Source organism: Ascaphus truei, chromosome 1, assembly GCF_040206685.1.
Source record: "Ascaphus truei isolate aAscTru1 chromosome 1, aAscTru1.hap1, whole genome shotgun sequence".
Taxonomy (NCBI): domain Eukaryota; kingdom Metazoa; phylum Chordata; class Amphibia; order Anura; family Ascaphidae; genus Ascaphus; species Ascaphus truei.
The window spans coordinates 174314188-174335688 of record NC_134483.1 but is presented as its reverse complement, the minus strand read 5'-3'; the positions used below and the strand labels follow the sequence as shown (position 1 = coordinate 174335688).

General features: G+C 40.7%; 1 protein-coding gene across 2 annotated transcripts in view; it reads right to left on the bottom strand.

Moving 5' to 3' along the window:
- VPS13A (vacuolar protein sorting 13 homolog A) overlaps nucleotides 1-21501 on the bottom strand; it is a 211547-nt gene that overhangs the window by 8839 nt on the left and 181207 nt on the right. The window contains exons 60-69 of one of the 2 annotated variants that reach the window (XM_075598726.1): nucleotides 19787-19900; nucleotides 18694-18839; nucleotides 18508-18589; nucleotides 15587-15700; nucleotides 13477-13552; nucleotides 6852-7015; nucleotides 4298-4343; nucleotides 4086-4209; nucleotides 3409-3523; nucleotides 1436-2077 (exon numbers count right to left, since the gene is read on the bottom strand). In XM_075598726.1, coding sequence (XP_075454841.1) covers nucleotides 2051-2077; nucleotides 3409-3523; nucleotides 4086-4209; nucleotides 4298-4343; nucleotides 6852-7015; nucleotides 13477-13552; nucleotides 15587-15700; nucleotides 18508-18589; nucleotides 18694-18839; nucleotides 19787-19900 — 1008 coding nt within the window. In that variant the 3' untranslated portion in view covers nucleotides 1436-2050. Of the gene's footprint in view, nucleotides 1-1435; nucleotides 2078-3408; nucleotides 3524-4085; nucleotides 4210-4297; nucleotides 4344-6851; nucleotides 7016-13476; nucleotides 13553-15586; nucleotides 15701-18507; nucleotides 18590-18693; nucleotides 18840-19786; nucleotides 19901-21501 lie in introns of those variants that run through there. The other variant, XM_075598717.1, reaches the window with a different exon arrangement.

The window sequence follows — 21501 nt, the reverse complement described above, 5'->3', positions numbered from 1 at the left end:
AAAAAAATAAAGGAAAAAACCTCCCCGTTCCCTTAAAAGGCAGAATCCCTTATAGAACGAAAATGAATAGCAGCGACATGGTTAAATGAGTATGCCCAGCCCTCTCTCACTTCTCGTGATTGGTGGGCTATAAAATATAAACACGTATGTAGCATTGATTATAGTGGCACTCCACTGAGACTAGTATAATGTCCGGTAAAAGATTAGGAATAAAGGAAAATAGTAGCAGGCACCCTAGGACTTGTTGAAAAGTGAAAAAGGAATCTTGAAAAAGGCTCCTTGGAGTGCCAAAACGTTGACCTTTCGTGGTAAATATTTTTCACATTTTCAACAAGTCCTGGAGTGACTGCTACTAATACATACACACACACACACACACACACACACACACACACACACACACACACACACACACACACACACACACACACACACACACACACACACACACACACACACACACACGGTACGGAAAAGACACCGCATCAGAAGTAACAATTCCAAAGTTTCGATCCTGTTAGGAGACCTTCATCAGAGTTACCAAGGTCCCCTAGCAGGATCGAAACTTATTTTTTGTTCCAATACACGACTTTTGATAATTTACTTCTGAGATGCTGTATTTTTTCTTCTAATCCTTTGCAAAAGCATATTCGAAGTTACTAATAGACTAAATGGAGGTCAGACAATGGCCTCTTTCATTGTCTTGACCATTTTTTTTTATACCTTGTCTTTCCCATTGTAACACTTCCATATTATCTTGCTGTAGTGTCACATTATTCTTTAGTTACACACTGTAACATATCCAAAATATTAATATGTGAGTCAGGTAACATTACTTAATAAAGGCAAACAAACTTTACCACAACATATGTATTCAAGTAACTACAAATAAGCTACATTAAGTTCTATTGCTTTTTGACCTATACAACATCGAATAATAATACATATGAAGTTGTTCTCAAAATAAACCTATTTAAGTTAAGTTTTAATATATTAAGAACCCGTGTCCAACGATTTAACACATTTGTTTGCACAAATCAAGGCAGACTTGCATTTTAAAATTAAAAATTAATTTGAAAGCTTACATCTATTTGGAACAATATATTTCTATTGAAAAGGTATCACAACATACTGTATAATAAACAAATACCTTGTTAGTGGTTAAAAAGACTAAAGAATGTTACTCATTTCACATGAAAATAAAAAAATGAATAAAAAAAAGAAAGGACTTTTGTAAAACACTGAGGCCCAGATCCACTGCTTTACTGTAGCTAGCACTCCTCCGCTTAGGTAGCCATGCTAAAGCTTAGCACCCTATTAGGGATTTGGGACTTAAAATAATCATACAGATTCATACTTTTTTTCCTACCAGTATCAATTCCGAAGACTATAAATATTAAATGTCTGAACAAAACAACAAATTCAATGTTTTGGCTGTAAGTAATGAGTTTTTATTAAAAACATTTGTTTTCAGAACAAAAAGTAAATAAAATATGGTTTCTCCTTATACATCAATATCATATTACACTGTAGACTAGTAAGATAACAATGATAAAAAAACAGAACAAAAATATGTATGTAACAAATGGATAGATGATTAAAAAAACCTTGAAAGCAACTTTAATGTGTACGGGAAACAGAGATGATTAAACAAAGTGTACAAAATGGTGCATACTGTAAATGTATGTATGTACATACATACATATATATATATATATATATATATATATATATATATATATATATATATATATATATATATATATATATATATACAAAATGTAATATTGCATATACTTAACATAATATGATTAAATTGTACTTTAAACTGGAACTATATGTTTGTTTACCTACAATGTTTGTAAATGGTGCAACTGTGTCGTAAATGCAGTTTTTTGGGGGGGAGGGGAAAGGGGTTAAGTAAAAAGTGGCAGTGCTATTTTTCTGTAACTGACATATTTTATTATAACTATAGGAATGTAGTAGAGATGCTAAAGGCTTATACACTAGCCTATTATCATCATCATCACTATTGTCAGTTCTAGTCCACTCACTGAGGGCCTGTATTTTGTCTTGTCTGCAAGCATGATAGAGAAAACAAAAATAAGCAGACATATTAGTATAAGCATACAAGCAATGGGTGAAAAAAATTGTAATTAACAGAATCATTGAAGGAAATATTTCATGTATAATAGTCAGTCAGTCATATGCGCACATCCTTGGACAGCTGTGACCTGCTCTTCCAGGCATGAACTAGTTTATATATGACTGCACTAGGCAACATTTTGCGGACAAGGCTCAGCACATTTACTGCTTAATTGTGCAATAAAAGCGGCTTCGTGACCTGTAAGTGATGTGTACGTTTTGTGACCTTACAACGTGTCCATCGCTGTACGTTATAAAAGATTTGAAACTCCAGCAAGGATATGGCTAAAGTTCATATTGTTGTTTACACAAATCCTGAAATCTACTGTAAGAAAGGTTGAGGTAGAACAAAAAATTGACAGCACAGGTAAACTCAAAAAAGGAACTATGGTGTGTGTATATATATATATATATATATATATATATATATATATATATATATATATATATATATATATATATATATATATATATATATATATATATATTAAAAACTAGATAGTTACTGTATTTGGCCAATGTATTAAATACCTGCCAATGTATAAATATATAAGTTGTCTGTTTGTTAGTAAATGACTATTATACCTTCTGTTTCTAGACCGGACTTATTTAAATGTATAATAAATGTAATGGCGTAGCAACGTTCTAGACATGTGCAGTGCCAATTGGGAGCCTTTAATTTGAGTGTCTAACAAGCAGTGTAGCAGTAAATATTTATTCCACTCCAAGCGCAAAAAGAAACATGCAAGGTGTAGGCCAATGTGATGAAACCCTGTTCTTGTGCCTTTGAAGTGCTGAAGTGGAGAATATGTACACATGTAACCAACGTTATTGCACCAGCGGGTAAAACAGCATGGTAGCTCCGCCCCCCTTTCACATGCGACTGATTTAAAACAATGGCCTCTTGTCCCGCTGGTGCATTGTGTACATCCTGATGGCGAGCGTCAGTGGTTGGAATAATGTTGTTTATATCTAAATAAGCATTGATTTTTCATGAAATTAGCAGTATGTTCTCACCACAAATATAAGCTAAGGATTGTTGTAGAACTGCAATTGAATTGTTTTTGTATTATTTTGTGATAAAAGTCAACCAACAGACCTTAAGTCTAAAAAGGATTCTTCTTATTGTGCCACAAAATGGTTTTCAGAATGACAGAGCGCAAGAAAAGAAAAAAAGCAACATTATTTGCAATGATTAAACCGGTTTCCCTCTTTCTAGGTGATGAAGTATGGGTTCTAGCACTATAACTCAGTTTCCATCACCTGTAGCATCTGGCTGCCAGCACCCTCCCTCATCCTGTAAGGTCTGATGACTCCATCTTCATAAAAGAAGCGAGGCGGACGTAGACTTTCCACCTCATCAGAACAATCAGTAGCACTGCGAAAAAAAATATCTACTCATTAAATTGACAGAAGCAGAGATAGGTAGATGAGAACAAAAATAAATAAATCGATGTGACACATTTGAGTCTTGAATGAGTGAGATTTCTGACGTACTGAAGACCGCTCATGCTGAGAATGACTGGTACTAATAACCAATATACATTCAAATGTTCTGTATCAATTGTAAGCTATGCTGCTGATTATTTGTATGCATTATCATTAACATGGAATGACTGTCACAGGATAACGAACAGATTTGAATAACTGTCGATGTTTTAAAGACTATTTCTTAAGTCTTCTAATGAAAAAATATTTGTATAGGCTTTGATATGTTTTTCTTTTCTTTCAAAAATCACAGTCCACATTGTATTATATTGCTGATGCATATCCCTTTGCTTTTGGGAACCTCGATAAGAAAGAAGTGGGGGGTGGTGGCTATTGAGCTGCCTAAAACCTGTCTTACATACTGTATCTGAGCAACTAATAGTTACTAAGTAACTGAATATGTGCTAAAAACAAGCAGCTGCACTAGAAATGTAGGAATGGAATCTGTTTACCTTTGAATGCCCTGGAACGTGCTACTAGCCATGTCTATAATTCCCCCGGTTGGCCTTGTCACAGCTCCCACTAATCCTTTGCCAACACCTTTAAAGAATCCAGATACTCCTCCTTTCTGGGCTCCTACAAAAATATTGTGCAATTTGTTAGAGCTCTTGGCACACAAAATCTCAAAACATGATTTTCACTTCAATGTATTTATGTACTGTACCTTTGATTGGTTTTGTTACTATTCCTGTTATACCACTGACAAATCCCTGAGGGAAAAAAAAGAGAAGCAGTAACTACAGAAGAAAATAATATTGTTGAGACATACACAGGAGAAAAAGAAAAAAAAAGAGTGTGGGTGCTGCTACCAGAGGTGGGGCAGTATCCAAGAGCAATTTAATGTGCACTCGCCTCCAATAGTAATAACAGTATATTGTCAGAATGGACCTTGACTAGTTAGGGGTATAGTCTCGTTGTTGCCAGATACAGTACATATAGTCCCCGCTGCATGTGTTACTATTAGTGATATGGTAGTATCAAAAAAATCTTTCATTGAAAAAATACCTTATCAAATAAATGGGGACATAAAGACACACAAGAACACTGTACACATAAATAAAATGTTGCAAGCTACTTGCCGAGTGCCTGAATGGCAGTCTAGTTAGTATAATCTGTTAATGTCACAGATCACGTTGTCAGACATGTATGCCAAACAGGTTCACATGTTGGTTTAAAGTATGATGCCTACCCGGCTTTGTTGTTTATGGTGCTTATGGGATGAGTGTGTCTGGGGCACTTATAATAGGATATTGCCTGTTGATTAACTGTGGCTATAAGGTAACAGCCTAGTTGTTTTCAAATGAATATAATCATTTGTTCATTAGTGAATCCCCAGGTATATATGTGTAGTAGGTTTCATGGTATCTGCAACTAAATAACCTCAAGGTTTTGTAACACATGCACATGTAGTGATTACACAGTGTATGATTAAGGAAATATAACTGTTTAATGTACAGAGATAAATAGTAGCCCTTAATAGGTGAACACGTAGTACTCGTGCAGATAACTAAATATATAATAAAATATTAGCAACCCCCCAGTAGGTTTATGAGGATTGTATAAATCTGTCGTTTACTGGATGTTTGTTGTTACAGTTCTGGAAAGCAGCCAAAATGTAGCAAGTTCATGCAACATGTAGCCAAATGGTAGTGCTCCTTTTAGTAAAGGCAGAGACTGTTGCCAAAATGTATCTGGCTATCCTTGAGGATTGTGAAGCAACTATAATGCTGCTGTGTAAAATCACACAGAAGCTGCAGCTGTGGCTGCTTAGACCGATGTTACTGGACATAGAAGCCCTGAAAGAGTATTGTCAGCCCTTAACTTAATGGGTAAGTGTTCCACAGTGGGTGTTTATAATTGCTATCAGTGGTAGTGATGCTGTATTCTCATGCTTTGGGGGAGAAACCAAGAAGCTAGTGGCAGTGAGATCTCCCCTGGTGATGTATTTTAGGAGGGGAAACCGGCTATGATTGAGTCAGCTGTTGAAGTGAGCCGGGAGTTAGAAATATCCACTTAGTGTTGTCCGGTATCAATATACTGTAGCCCGCTATGTTTTACTAACACAAGGAGTACTGATTTGTACTCTAGATGGAATGATCTGACAGAATTGTCTATCATTGATACAAAAAGGTGAAAAACAAGGCGCTCTTATAGCTAACTTGAGTGTAATAATGTGCCTGTGCAATAAACACTAATATATTAATACAGTGAAAAATAGACAATTACTTTTTGCCAACAGTCTCTGCCTTTACTAAAAGGAGCACTACCATTTGGCTACATGTTGCATGAACTTGCTACATTTTGTCTGGTTCCCAGAACTGTAACAACAAACATCCAGTAAACCAGGGGTGCGCAAACTCTTTTTGCAGCGACCCCCCCTGCCTTACCTCCTCTGTTGGCCACCCCCCTCCTTACCTCGCGCTGCGTCAAATGATGCAGCGGGGCCGTGTGACTGCCATTCAGGCACTCAGCAAGTAGCTTGTAACATTTTATTTATATGTACAGTGTTCTTGTGTGTCTTTATGTCCCCATTTATTTTATAAAGTATTTTTTCAATGAAAGATTTTTTAGATACTACCATATCACTAATAGTAACACATTCAGCGGGGACTATATGTACTGTATCTGGCAACAACGGCGCTATACCCCTAACTAGTCATGGTTCATTCTGACAATATATTGTTATTGCTATTGGAGGCGAGTGCACTTTAAATTGGCTCTTGGATACTGCCCCACCTCTGGTAGCAGCACCCACACTCTTTATTTGTTCATATATTACTACACTAAGTGCACCTTTTAGACTATAATATTTGGCAGAGCGGGTGGGTTCGACTTCCACTTCACTAAAATGTATCACAAAAATGGAGGCAAACATAACTGTTCAGTGTACAAAACTATTCTTACGACGATCAAGCAAGTGGACATTTTGAAAGTGGCATAAACTAAAACAGCAACCATTGCTTATGATCTACAACAAAAGAGAAGAATACAAATAATAATTGTACTTCAAAAACATATGTCTAGTGAGCTTAGTATAAATATTCGAAAATTGTCAATTACTGCTCTTGATTTCCAGAGCTAAAAATAGCATTGCCTAATAATAGTATATATCACATTAGTATGTCTATGCTACAATCGAACCCACCAATAGGACTAATTCCTGAACCCTCTATCCTGCCAATCTTCCAGCACCCCAATGACAACTCAGTGACTCTTACAGATACGAGGCCCTTTCCTCCACGTGTGATGCCTTCTTTGAAGCCGCTTGGTTGTTTATTCATTGCTTCTCTCCTTTTCTGTTGATACTCTTCATCCATAGTTATAGCTGCCATGCCTTTGGCCATAGCACTTGTGATCCGGGATGCTGCTCCAGCTAAACCACCTACAACAAGGAAAAATACTGTTCAACATTTCCCTATGTAGACATGGGTAATGCAAATACATTGTGGGATGTTGCGTATTACCCAGGGCAGAACTTACAGGAATAAAAATGTCTGCATTGTGACCACCTCCTACTTAAACTTCTTACTGGTAAAAACTTACTAAATTAGATTATAAATCAAACCAGAGAGGTATCCCTTTTAGAGAACAGAGATGATTTCATGAGGGTACTTTTTTTTTTTGTTTTTTTTTTTGGACCAACCATAACAAGTAGCCTTTATAAAACTTAATTTGCACTTTTAGGTCTCTTGCAATTTTATGCTAGACCCTTTAAGGCTGCGGTCCCAGTCATGTCTGTGACACGCGCGCCCGGCGGGGGGGCGGCGCGTGCACAGCGCTAACCGTGATCTGCGGTCTGAGGGGAGAGAGGGAGCTTGCGGGAGGGGGCGTGGTCAGGGATTTGCGGGGGCGTGCCCATTACGTTCCGTGGCTGTTTCGCCCTCATTGGGTGAACCGCCGGTGGGGGCGTGGCCACGCCTCCGTCGCAAGTTTTAAACTCACTTTCATTGCGTTTAAAAAAAACTTGCAGTACGGCGCGGCTGCACCTTCAGTGTGAAGGTGCGTACTGGGCCCTTCCCCATTGAGGGGCGGTGCTTACACGCACAGCGCATGCCGACCCGTGCGCTGTGGCAGTGACTCTGACCGCAGCCTTATTGTTTTGCCGTCACATCTGACCCCTTTCCCTACTGCATACTGTGCTTTAATAAAAATGGCGGGAAAAACCTAATTAAAAAAAGAGAATACACGTATATAATTTTTTTTTTTTTAAATGACATAAGCTCCACATCAAAACAAAATGAACTCCTCAAAGAAAGATTTCAAGAACTGATCATAGTGTTCTTCATATTCCAGTTTTTCTTTTCTTACATCCAAGTAGTTTTCTGGTCCCTTTCTACTGTGTTTCTCTTTAAAATAGAGGCTTGTAACGAATCGTGAACTTGCATGTCCCGATCTGTGTGACTGGATTACTGTACTGTTTGATTTCAAGTGATGTTTGTATCAAGTGTGGAGTTAGAACCAGGAGTTGGAACAAGGAAGGGGTGAAACAAGCTACAGTATATTGCTGGTACAGTTAATTGTTAGCACTAATAACTCCAAAGGTGCAACAATGAGCAGGATTGAAAATGTCACTCGATGCACATCTTTCCACAAGTATGTGCCCTTGGAGCAGCTGTTCCAGGGAGCATACCTCAGTGGGAAGTGTGAGCAAGTGGTCCCTTCAGAGTCTCAGATTCCTATCTGAAGTGGACACTTGCAATATTGAGGGACATTGACAATCTTCAAAGGAGTTTAGTGCTCACTGAGCAGGCCCTGGCTGGGACTATTAGTGCAGATGGTGGAGCTGTGAGTGAGGAACAGGCAGAGGTAGCTGGGTAACAGTTAGAAGGGGAAACAGGGAGAAGAGGCAGGCCAGATCTGAGCTGATCCATCCCAATAGGTTTGCCATATTGAGTAAAGATATTGGGAGTGTCAGGGCAGGAATGGCAAGGCCGGAGGAGAGATTCCTCTAGCAGCCAAGGGAATAATTCCTCTAGCACAGAAGAGACTTGGGATACTCAGAGACCAAGAAAGATTGTGGTGATAGGGGACTCCCTTATTGGGAAGGTAGATAGGGCAATCTGTTGCCATGACCGAATAAACTCAACAGTTTGTTGTCTCCCGGGGGCTCGAGTTCGGCACATCGTGGATCGGGTAGACAGATTGTTGGGATAGGCTGGGACTGACCCAGCGGTCTTGGCACACATTGGCACCAATGATAAAGTTAGAGAGAGATAGAGAGAGATAGAGGGTCCTAAAAAAATATTTCAGGGATCTAGCCCGCAAGCTTAAGGCAAGGACCTCCAAGGTAGTATGATCTGAAATACTACCAGTGCCATGCGCTATACCAGGGAGACAGTCGGAGATTAGGGAGGTTAATGCATGGCTAAGGAAGTGGTGTAGGAAAGAGGGTTTGGCTTTTTTAGAGTACAGGGACTCCTTTTCTGAGAGGTGCTATCTTTATGGTAAAGACGAATTGCACCTCAATGAAGAGGGATCTTTTGTACTACGGGGAAGAATGTTAAAATTGTTTCAGGAGATTTTAGACTAGAATGGAGGGGGGAGGGAGAAGAAACAGATAATGAACTAAATAGAATAGATGGGGATGGGGAAATAGCAATGCGTCATTGAGGTAGAATGGGGGCAAGTGTGAGTTTGGCTAGCAGGAAGACACCCATATTAAATACAGATAATACTAGAAAACTTCTAAAAACTAAATCCAATTGCAGTAGAAAGGCAGGAGCAGATAAGATAATAATACAGACTGAGAAAAACCTTAAATGCATGCCTAATGCAAGAAGCCTGACAGATAAAAAGGGTGAGCTTGCGTGAATAGCTAAAAGGGAGCAGTATGCCATCATAGGCATAACTGAAACCTGATGGAATAAAACTCATGACTGGGCAGTTAATTTAGAGGGTTATTCCCTTACTCCGGAAGAATCGGGAAAATAGAAGAGGAGGTGGAGTATGCTTATATGTTAAACCTGATCTAAAACCTATTATAAGCCAAGATGTTTATGAAGGGAATGATTAAAATGTAGAGATGAAAATTATGATGAAATTAGCAGAAGTATAAGTATAAAGAAAATATTTGTAGGGATATGCTATAAACCACCAAATATCTGTGAGATAGAGGAAGCCAAAATACTTTTGCAAATTAAGGTCATGTTTGCATAAAGGGTGATTTAAATCAATCCAGACAGAGTGGGGTAAAGAGATTAGCATTACGACAGGAAGCAGGTTTTTGGGGGTGCTTAAAGACAATTATATGACCAAAAATATTGAGGAACAAAACAGGAAAGGGGCAATACTGAATTTGGTAATATCAAACACTGTAGAAGTAAAACCCAAATATTCCCAGACTTGAATATTTGTTAACAGTGATCATAACATGGTCTCATTTGAAATAAAGGATCAAAAAACATATTACGTGGGTTCAACAAAGACGTTACTTTAGAAAGGCAGATCTTAATAAACTGAGGACTAATCTACAAGGAATACTTTGGGATGATGTTTTTGCATGGAAAATGTAGAAGATAAATGGGCAGTCTTTAAAACATTGTTAGAAAATCACACTTATCAGTGTGGGTAATAAGTATAAAAGAAATGTCAAAACCAATGTGGTTAAATAAACAGTGTAGGGGATGAAATAGAAAAGAAGAGGAAGGCGTTTAGATTCTTGAAGTAAGAAGGGACAGAGACATCGTATCAGAATGATAAGAAATGTAACAAATATTGCAAAAGGGCAATCAAATTAGCAAAAATGGATAATGAAAAAAGGATTGCAATAGAAAGTAAGATCAACCCTAAAATGTTCTTTAAGTACCTTGATAACAAATAAATCAGAAAAGAAAATAGTGTGAGATGGGCAGGCAGATTATTGGAGATACGGAAAAAGCAGAGGCATTAAACAAATTCTTTGCCTCTGTGTTTACCAGTGAAGAATCAAGTTCAATAGTAGTGCAACAGGAGGAAGTCTCTACCTCCATATTAATGAACAATTGGTTAACTGAGGAAGAAGTTCATAGGCGGCTTGATAAAATTAAAGTAAATAAGGCACCTGGACCCGATGGCATACATCCAAGAGTACTTATGGAGTTAAGTTCAGTAATAGGCAAACCATTACATTTAATATGCAAGGACTTCTTTCCACAGGCTCAGTACCAGAAGATTGGTGTAAAGCAGATGTGGTGCCTATATATAAAAAGGGAGCTAGATCACAACCGGGGAATTACAGACCTTTAAGCTTGACTTCAATAGTAGGGAAACTACTTGAAGATTTAATACGGGAAAATATTCAGGAATACCTAATGGAAATCAAAATTATTAGTAATAGTCAGCATGGATTTATGAAGGATAGATCTTGCCAAACTAACCTTATTTGTTTCTTTGAGGAGGTAAGTAGGAATTTAGACAAGGGTAATGCAGTTTAAATGGTCTACTTAGATTTTGTAAAGGCTTTTGATACAGTTCCACACAAGAGGTTGGTGTACAAAATAAAGTAGGGCTAAACACAAAGAAATCAGGATATATGCAACTTGGGATGCCCCAACTAAATGAGGACAAAAGCAAATGCAATAGGGGAAGGATAAGGGGGCTGCAGGCAAAAAGACCTACGTAGTCAGGGTAACAGCACATAGAAGAAGAGGATAGCCGAGCACACCAACCAGAGCATTTTGTCCGCTGTTGAGTGCTTACCTGCGGCAGGTTCCGGTGCAGTGCTGCGGCGATCTCCGTCTTATCCCCTGCAAATTGTAATGTTTCCCCTGCAGGTCCTGAAAAAATGGCCGTACGGCGTCAAATGACGCGTGATGTCACGGCGTCCCGTTGCCATGGCAAATCGGCATCATTTGATGCTGCACCGCCATTTTTTCAGGACCTGCAGGGGAAACATTATAATTTGCAGGGGAGAAGACAGAAGACGGAGATCGTTGCACCATGCCGCCAGACCCTGCCGAAGTTAAGAGTCGTGAGGGGGGGGGGGGGTGAGGAAGTTACTTTGTGGGGGGGATAGGGGGGGCAGTTACTTTTTTGGGAGGGAGGGGTGAGTTGGTTTTGCCCTAGTTTGTCGAGCCCTGTATGTATATATATATATATATATATCCACATATACATATACACATATACACACACACACACACACACACACACATACATATATCCACATATACATATACACACACACATATATATATATATATATAAAGGAAAAAAGAGGAGAGAGCGCACACCCATAGCGTAAAAAAGTCAATTTAATGAGGGGAGGGGGGGAGAGGGGGGGTAAAAAACGCACTTACAAAAGTACAATAAAATCAAGCATATGTGATAATAATCACCACCATCCGGTCAAACTGCATGCTCTTGGGGCAGTCCCAGGCTCCGTTGATGAAGGAGCGACGTCCCAGCAGATTTCCAGGGCTGGTGTGCTGTAGAAAAGTCCAAGAAAGTAGTTCCGTAGTGTTGGTATCTATAGCACTAGCGCATGGATCGGTCCGCTCCAGCGCTTGGTATTGACTTCAATGTCAGTACGTCTGACGTAATGACGCTCCCTGACGCGTTTCGTCAGTCACGGCTGACTTTTGAAAAAGTCAGCCGTGACTGACGAAACGCGTCAGGGAGCGTCATTACGTCAGACGTACTGACATTGAAGTCAATACCAAGCGCTGGAGCGGACCGATCCATGCGCTAGTGCTATAGATACCAACACTACGGAACTACTTTCTTGGACTTTTCTACAGCACACCAGCCCTGGAAATCTGCTGGGACGTCGCTCCTTCATCAACGGAGCCTGGGACTGCCCCAAGAGCATGCAGTTTGACCGGATGGTGGTGATTATTATCACATATGCTTGATTTTATTGTACTTTTGTAAGTGCGTTTTTTACCCCCCCTCTCCCCCCCCCCCCCTCATTAAATTGACTTTTTTACGCTATGGGTGTGCGCTCTCTCCTCTTTTTTCCTTTGTAGATATCTTGTGGACGTGGTTTGTCCACTTTGAGAGCTGCCGGAGACCCTGCATACCAGCACCCATACACTTTTATTGGAACTATTTGAGGACTGGTTTATCCCTTTTTTTTGCTTTTTCACATGTTGTTGCTATATGTTTGATATGGGCCTATCCTATGATTCTAGGTCCACATAATATCATATATATTGCTTATGTTATTCAGGGTATTTCCACTACTATTTATATTATAATTGAGTTGTTTAAGCATATATCCACACTGGTTTATGTTCCTCAGAGGCGCAGCTTTTTTCCTTTTTTGTTTGTTATATATATATATATATATATATATATATATATATATATAGGTAACAGAGCAGATGGCACACAAATACAGATGAAGACAGGTGCTTAGTCCCATATGAATGAATATAATCAAAGGCTCCTTACCAGGCAGACCAGAGAATCCAGGGAATCCAAAGTAGGCACAGCAAGGAAGAGACAGCACACTTATTAGCAACAAGAATTGTATTAGTAAAGCAGGCACAAAACACCAACGTTTCGGTCCTAAAAGGTCCTGTTTTTAGGACCGAAACGTTGGTGTTTTGTGCCTGCTTTACTAATACAATTCTTGTTGCTAATAAGTGTGCTGTCTCTTCCTTGCTGTGCCTACTTTGGATTCCCTGGATTCTCTGGTCTGCCTGGTAAGGAGCCTTTGATTATATATATATATATATATATTACACACATACATATATATATATAGCTATATACACATATACATATGTATATATAGATATACACGCACACTTATATACTGTATGTATACACACACACTTGTGTATATATAGTTTTAATTATTTATTAAATACATAACAGACAGTAACTGCAACAACATGATATACTGTAAATAACACTTACCAACTGCTCCTCCCACAAGTGCCTTTACACCTAGTGTCATCCCTTCTACAAACTCTTCAGGACCTTGAATTGCACCCTGCAATGAAAAAGTTCACAAAAATATTACAACTCATGTCTTCTCACAATGGCTGGTTGCTCCACTTCTACAACACAGTTAAAACACAGAGCTCACGCGTATAATTACTTACAATGTTTTATTGAAAGTGAAATTGTCCAAAGAATGGAAAATATTTTCCCACCTGTTATAATTAAATGTTCTCCTCTACCTTACATTTGAAATGAATGTAAGCAAGTGCATCACGGTGCCCTTTTTAAAAGATGCAATGTCGCCCCAAACAAATAGCAAAACAGTGTGCTGTTGGGAAAAGGGTTTCAACACTTACAGAATTTCAGAAACGTTCCTCTTCAATTAATGACTAAAAACACACAAATTAACTTATCTTCGTAAGTATTTGCGATAGGCTGGAGAAATCAACCATTGTTGGCTGAATGACTCCATATTGTAAGCTCTTCGGAGCAGGGACTCCTCTTCCGAAATGCTACTTTTATGTCTGAAGCACTTATTCCCATGATCTGTTATTTGTATTTATATGATTGTCACGTGTATTACTGTTGTGAAGCGCTATGTACATTACGGGCGCTATAAAAATAAAGACATACAATATTCAATAAAGCATTCCGAAAGCAAATAATAAATGCAAAATGAAACTGAATCCCTTTGGAGGAGCCTTCGGCAACCAACCACCCCACTGTCATTTGGACTGATATTTCTCATTAGATGCAAAGGTGTCATTAAGGATCCCAATTTAAGGACTTGCATGAAGACAAGTATACTTAAATGATTTGCATAGGCGCCACAGTCCCTTAATAATCAACAGTGTAGAAAACAAAATGAAAATAAAAATGCAAATTAGTGCAAAAAACAAAAAATTAATAAAATAAAAAATAAAAATTGCAAAATGTAATATATGAGATATTATCAGATTGAAGACAATACATGTTTCTCATCAACAAACAAACAAAACCAATTCCAATAGTAATATTGTCCTGAAACAGTTTAATGTATTTCAGATAAAACCGTTCTTGTTTCTTTTTTTTCAGTTCCTCTTCTTTCATGAAACTCTTTATTACAGTATATTCACAGGTGTCACTGAATCCAAGTGAATGAAGTTTTCTTATGAGTTTGCCCATGACAATTTAGTTTTTTAGTTTTACAAGTGCCAAACTTTAGCAGTAGCTCTCTATTATTAAAAATGCAGCAATGGTAATTTAAAACAAATGTCAATAGATATTTAAAAAAAGTCATACATTGATTGTTGCTTTGTACTTGCATAAACACTCCTGTATTAAGCATAAACTACTGGGATCCATATTATACAAACACACACAATCCCTCCTTGCAAACTCTGAACCCAACACATAATATATGTATTTGTGTCAAAAGGAGTTTTATTGGGGGTGACCAAATGTAGTCTGGAAACAACAACAAAAAAAAGCCCCAAAGCTACATCCAAATGACAAAGCAAAAAGATAGGTATTTAACTACAGCTCAAATACCTTATAACACTGAGCTTGGGGTCCAAAGAATCCCATTGCGCTATAAGCGATCGCGTTAGAAATAATGTACAATTGTATGTATTTTACAATAAAGTATTTAAGATACCAATAATCGTGTTGTCAAGTATTCATAAATACGTATATTGGGAGCCACGCTTGCATCGCGTTATAAGCGGATTCGCGTTGTAATGGATCGCATTATAACGGGGTTGAGCTGTACATACTTTGTCATGTGGATGCAGCATTGGGACTTTTTGTTATATAGTTCATGTATTTTACAGTATACACATAAATATGTTTCACCACTGTTATTCCTTTCCCCAGTCTATGAACAAGAAGGATGGAAGTTGTAACAAATAAAACATGTCCTTAACGTATGCTTGCCAAAGCTGGCATTTAATAGATCTTTACTGCACTTTGAAATCCATCCATCAAGTATCTGAAATGCACCAACTATTTGATAAACAGTAACTTATGTATTTTAGAAATGCATAAAAACAAACCAAAAATATCTAACAATAACATTGTCGCTTTTGGTATTGTATAAAATTACCTGGTACGGTTCATAGAAAAAGGCTTCAACTCCTTCGGACAAATCTCGGAAAAAACCAAAAGGATTACCCAACACGTCCAGGCCAAGAACAAGCACGTACATTTGCTTAATAGCCTAGAAATATGAATAAGCAGATATTAGCAAAACACCATGATTTTGTGTTTTTACTGACAAGTTCTATTAGTTGTATCGTTCATATATATTCATATTGTTGTTGAACCAACAAAAACGTTTTTTTTTTTCCATAGATGCAAATCGCCACAAGAACATCTTGAGATGCAAAATCATGTACTGCAGGGGTGAGCAAACTTTTTATGTCGAGCCCCCCTTTTCATCCATAAAATTTCTCGTTCCCCCCCTGCCTGATGTAATCAAAATCACATGGAAAAAAAAAAAAAAACCTTTATTAAACGGTACACAATATAAATCCAAATATGTTTAAATACTTACATATTTCAACAGCTCGCGCTTGCAAAATTAGGCTGCGTCCACGCTGCCACTGAGAGCGGTGACATCACCAACTCTCCAAGCATGAGCACAGGGTGTCCTGCATAATTTTGCAAGCGTGGATCGGGGCTATTTGTGTGTGTGTGTGGCTGTGTGTGTGTGTGTGTGTGTGTGTGTATTGACTGCTGCTGAGCGCACAAAGTCAATTTTGTTTGTCTCCCCAAGCGCCAAGCTTGGGAGAGCGTACATGCACAAAGGCAATCCTTTGGGGGGGCATTCATCCACCTCTTTGCTACCTCCCTTCCCTCCCCCCACCCCCTTTTTTTCTTCCTTCCCCTCCATGCTTTTTGTCTTGCTATCCCCATTGTCATCCAATACCTACAGTATTATTTATTTTTTCCCGTTTTCAATGTTGTGTTTTCACAGTTTTTTTAAATTATTTATATACATTCATAGTATGATTGATATTGGGGCAGCCTACCCTTTCACTTGCAGAGGATCGCAGCGAAGCAGGTTGCCAGCGGAGGAGAGCAGGACCACAGCGCTATTGCAGGGCAGACACCGGGAGGGGCGTTTGACTTCACCGTGCTCGGGCGTGCTCCTCCCCGTCCCTCCGAAGCCCCTGTGTGTGCGCTCACACACCATCACGTTGCCGCCACCTGCACTATCCTGTTCAGCCACCCGCACACATCTTCGGCTGCCCGCCCGTGCACATCTTTTGGCCGCCCCTCGCGCACAGCGTCTGCCGGCCCGCCCACCCAGTTTTCGTCGCACGCCGCCTGCGCCCCCCTAAATAATCTTGCGCCTCATTGCCCCCCCAGTTTGCGCACCACTGCATTACAGCACACACTCTCTCAATCAATAAATCACCACATACACACACACACACACAACACTTACACTCAATCAATCACCACACACACACACACACACACACACACACACACTCAATCAATCACCATACACACACACTCAATCCCCCCCCCCACACACACACACACACACACACACACACACACACACACACACACACAATCCCCACACACTCAATACACACACACACACACACACACACACTCAATCCCCCCCCCCCACACACACACACTCAATCCCCACACACACTTAATCCCCCCCCACACACGCACACACAATCCCCCCCACACACACACAATCAATCCCCCCCCACACACACAACCCCCCCACACACACTCAATCCCCACACACACACACACTCAATCCCCCCCCACACACACACCCTCAATCCCCATACAATCCCCCCCCCACACACTCAATCCCCCCCCACACACACGATCCCCCCCACACACACACAATCCCCCCCCACACACACACAATCCCCCCCCACACACACACAATCCCCCCCCACACACACAATCCCCCCCCACACACACACAAACCCCCCCCACACACAAACTCAATCCCCACATAATCCCCCCCACACACACACTCAATCCCCCCCACACACAATCCCCCCCCCCACACACACAACCCCCCCCCACACACAAACTCAATCCCCACACACACACTCAATCCCCCCCCACACACACACAAACTCAATCCCCCGCAACACACATAATCCCCCCCACACACACAATCCCCCCCCACACACACAATCCCCCCACACACACACAATCCTCCCCCCCCACACACAAACTAAATCCCCACACACACACACAATCCCCCCAACACACACACACACAATCCCCCTCCCACACACACAAACTCAATCCCCCCCCACACACACACAAACTCAATCCCCACACAATCCCCCCCCCACACACACACACAATCACCCCCCACACACACAAACTCAATCCCCCCACACACACACACAATCCCCACACAATCCCCCCCCACACACACACAATCCCCCCCCCACACACACAAACTCAATCCCCCCCCACACACACACACAATCCCCCCCCCCCCACACACACAAACTCAATCCCCACACACACACTCAAATACACACACACACACACACACTTTCACCTGGGGGGGGGGGGGGGGGCGACATGATCCGATCCCCCAACCCCCCATGCTGCTGAAAACTGGTGCGGGAAGCAGACAGGAAGAGAAGGAGGGGCTGTTTGTGTGCAGAGAGAAGCCCCGCCCCCTCTGCAAGACACAGACACATAGAAGCAGCAGCACGGAGCTTCTGGCCGCCCGTGCAAAGCTCTGCCCGGCCCCAGGTTTCCCTGCAAGCAGCCCGTGCCCCCCCTACATAATCTTGCGCCCCCCCAAGGGGGCGCGCCCCACAGTTTGCGCACCGCTGATGTACTGTATAAAAGCAATATTCATAGTTGGTCAATTGAAAGGCCTCACAACATGTATCTGTGTGAAAATGCTTTATCTTGCTTTATTTTTTATTTTGGTAATCATGGTTTTAATAATGTTAACATTTACTAGTATTTCAATAACTAATGATAATCACATCAACAAAGATTTATACCCACTTGTTTTGAATAATGCCTGACTACTTCCCACTGGAGCTCTTGTGTAGTATAAAACTGGTTCTGAAGTTCAAAATAAGCCAGCCTAGAAATGATAAATAACAACCAGTAATTTAGCATATAGTAGAAAGTTGAATTGCCCTTATAACCAAGGAAAATGTAACGAATAATTCATGGATGAAAACATACTTAAATACAACATCTTGGACATCTGTTAAGGTGGCACCAATGCTCTTCAACAGAAGGTTCAGGGACTGAACAGGAATGAGTTCCTTTTCTCTCTCTCCTTTATTCCCATCGTCTCCTCCAGTACTAAGGGAAAAACTTAAATGCAACTGAAGGGGAAAAAAAACGGAGTCACAAACAGCTTATTGCGTTGCTTTCTAGTTGTGTGCAACTGAAATGAAATATCCATTTATAAAGAACAACGTAAATGTTAATAAAAGCAGGGACAAATAATAAAAAAAAGGAAAGTGGTATAAGTACTAGAAAAGCTATCTATTAAACACATTGAAATAATCAGCACCTACAAATGTTCATTGAAGCTAGATGTATTGGAGAAGGAAGAAAAGGAAATGGGGTTGCTCACGCTCAGAGATGTTCACACATCTACTCGTCCTTATTGCAGAAAAAGCAGGTTACATAGGAAAATTCACTATTTTCAGCTCCGGATACGCTCCGGTTTCAGAGATACTTACCAGTAAAAGTACCGGCTTTCAGTCTCCTCTTATACGAAATAAAGTGGTGCTTTAAATCTGCTGTGTCCTGCCGGCCAATAGGAAGCCGTGATGTCATCCGTTGCAGCTTCCTATTTGACCATAACGGTGGTTTTTCAAAGAACAAGGATACCGGTACTTTTACAGGTAAGTATCTCAGGGAGCAGGGGGTCCCTGGAGCTGAAAATAGTGTGGATCAGCTCTGGGGGTCTCTTGCTTTCCATTCTTTAAAGAAAAAAGGGGCTGTAGGAGTCAACTTGGTGGATTGCCTCTTTAAAAGGTGAAAGTGGACTAAAAGCATGAGAGAGGGGAACGGGCAGAGGAAAAGAAATCTCAAATAAATATTGGGTCTTTGGTGTTTGCTGAAAAAAAAGAGTTATTGTAAATACAAAAAAATAAGCAAAGACATGTGGAGGAAGGAAAAAGTTGGTAAAGGAGTCCAAGTAAAACATTTTTATTAGCTTTGGTAATTCACATTTGTGAAATACCCCACTTTTTAGACAAGGAATTACTACCGTACGTGTCAGTAATTTAATTGTCAGTGTCAAGTTTTTAAAGTTACTTACCTTTATTGGAGAAATATGAAAAAATTCATATAAACTAAACAGAGATGTATCTGTTGAGGACACTGTGCTCAATTCTGCCTGGAGTGACTCCATATCTTTTTTGAAAAGCTCCACCTTTGGAAAAGTATTTGTAAGGAATTTAATGACAAACTCCCAAAATCGGCAAACTAGAAATAAATAGAATCCTTAACTATAGTAGTTTGTAATAAGTGATTGGTGTAAACCAAGCATGTCAAACTCATAGGCTAACACGGGCCAAATAAACAAGGTTTAAGATTATGTGGGCCGCAAAAAAACAAAAACTTCAATTTTCATAGAAACATACAGTATAAAAAAAGAACAAGAACAACGATAAAATTAATGTTTTCTTCCTGACACTTGGCATCTCTGACTCTCTCTCTCTGACACACTCTCTCTCTCTTCTCTCTGACACTCTCTCAGACACTCTCACTCTCAGACACTCTCACTCTCAGACACTCTCACTCTCAGACACTCTCACTCTCAGACACTCTCACTCTCAGACACTCTCACTCTCTCAGGGCACTCTCTCTCTCTCAGGCACTCTCTCTCTCTCAGGCTCTCTCTCTCTCAGGCACTCTCTCTCTCTCAGGCACTCTCTCTCTCTCTCAGGCACTCTCTCTCTCTCAGGCACTCTCTCTCTCAGGCACTCTCTCTCTCTCAGGCACTCTCTCTCTCTCTCTCTCTCAGGCACTCTCTCTCTCTCTCTCTCAGGCACTCTCTCTCTCTCTCTCTCTCTCAGGCACTCTCTCTCTCTCTCTCTCAGGCACTCTCTCTCTCAGGCACTCTCTCTCTCAGGCACTCTCTCTCTCAGGCACTCTCTCTCTCTCAGGCACTCTCTCTCTCTCAGGCACTCTCTCTCTCTCAGGCACTCTCTCTCTCTCAGGCACTCTCTCTCTCTCAGGCACTCTCTCTCTCTCAGGCACTCTCTCTCTCAGGCACTCTCTCTCTCTCTCAGGTACTCTCTCTCTCTCCCAGACACTCTCTCTCCCAGACACTCTCTCTCTCAGACACTCTCTCTCTCTCTCAGGACACTCTCTATCTCTTAGACACTCTCTCTCTCTCAGACACTCTCTCTCAGACACTCTCTCTCTCTCAGACACTCTCTCTCTCTCTCAGACACTCTCTCTCTCTCTCAGACACTCTCTCTCTCTCTCTCTCTCTCTCAGACACTCTCTCTCTCTCTCTCTCTCAGGTACTCTCTCTCCTCCCAGGTACTCTCTCTCTCTCTCTCAGACACTCTCTCTCTCTCTCTCTCAGACACTCTCTCTCAGACACTCTCTCTCTCTCTCAGACACTCTCTCTCTCTCAGACACTCTCTCTCTCTCTCTCAGACACTCTCTCTCTCTCTCTCTCAGACACTCTCTCTCAGACACACACTCTCTCTCTCAGACACACTCTCTCTCTCAGACACTCTCTCTCTCAGACACACTCTCTCTCTCTGACACACTCTCTCTCTCAGGCACTCTCTCTCCTCAGGCACTCTCTCTCTCAGGCACCTCTCTCTCTCAGGACACTCTCTCTCTCTCAGGGACACTCTCTCTCTCAGGAACTCTCTCTCTCTCAGACACACTCTCTCTCTCTCAGACACACTCTCTCTCTCTCAGACACTCTCTCTCTCTCAGACACTCTCTCTCTCTCAGACACTCTCTCTCTCTCAGACACTCTCTCTCTCTCTGACACTCTCTCTCTCTCAG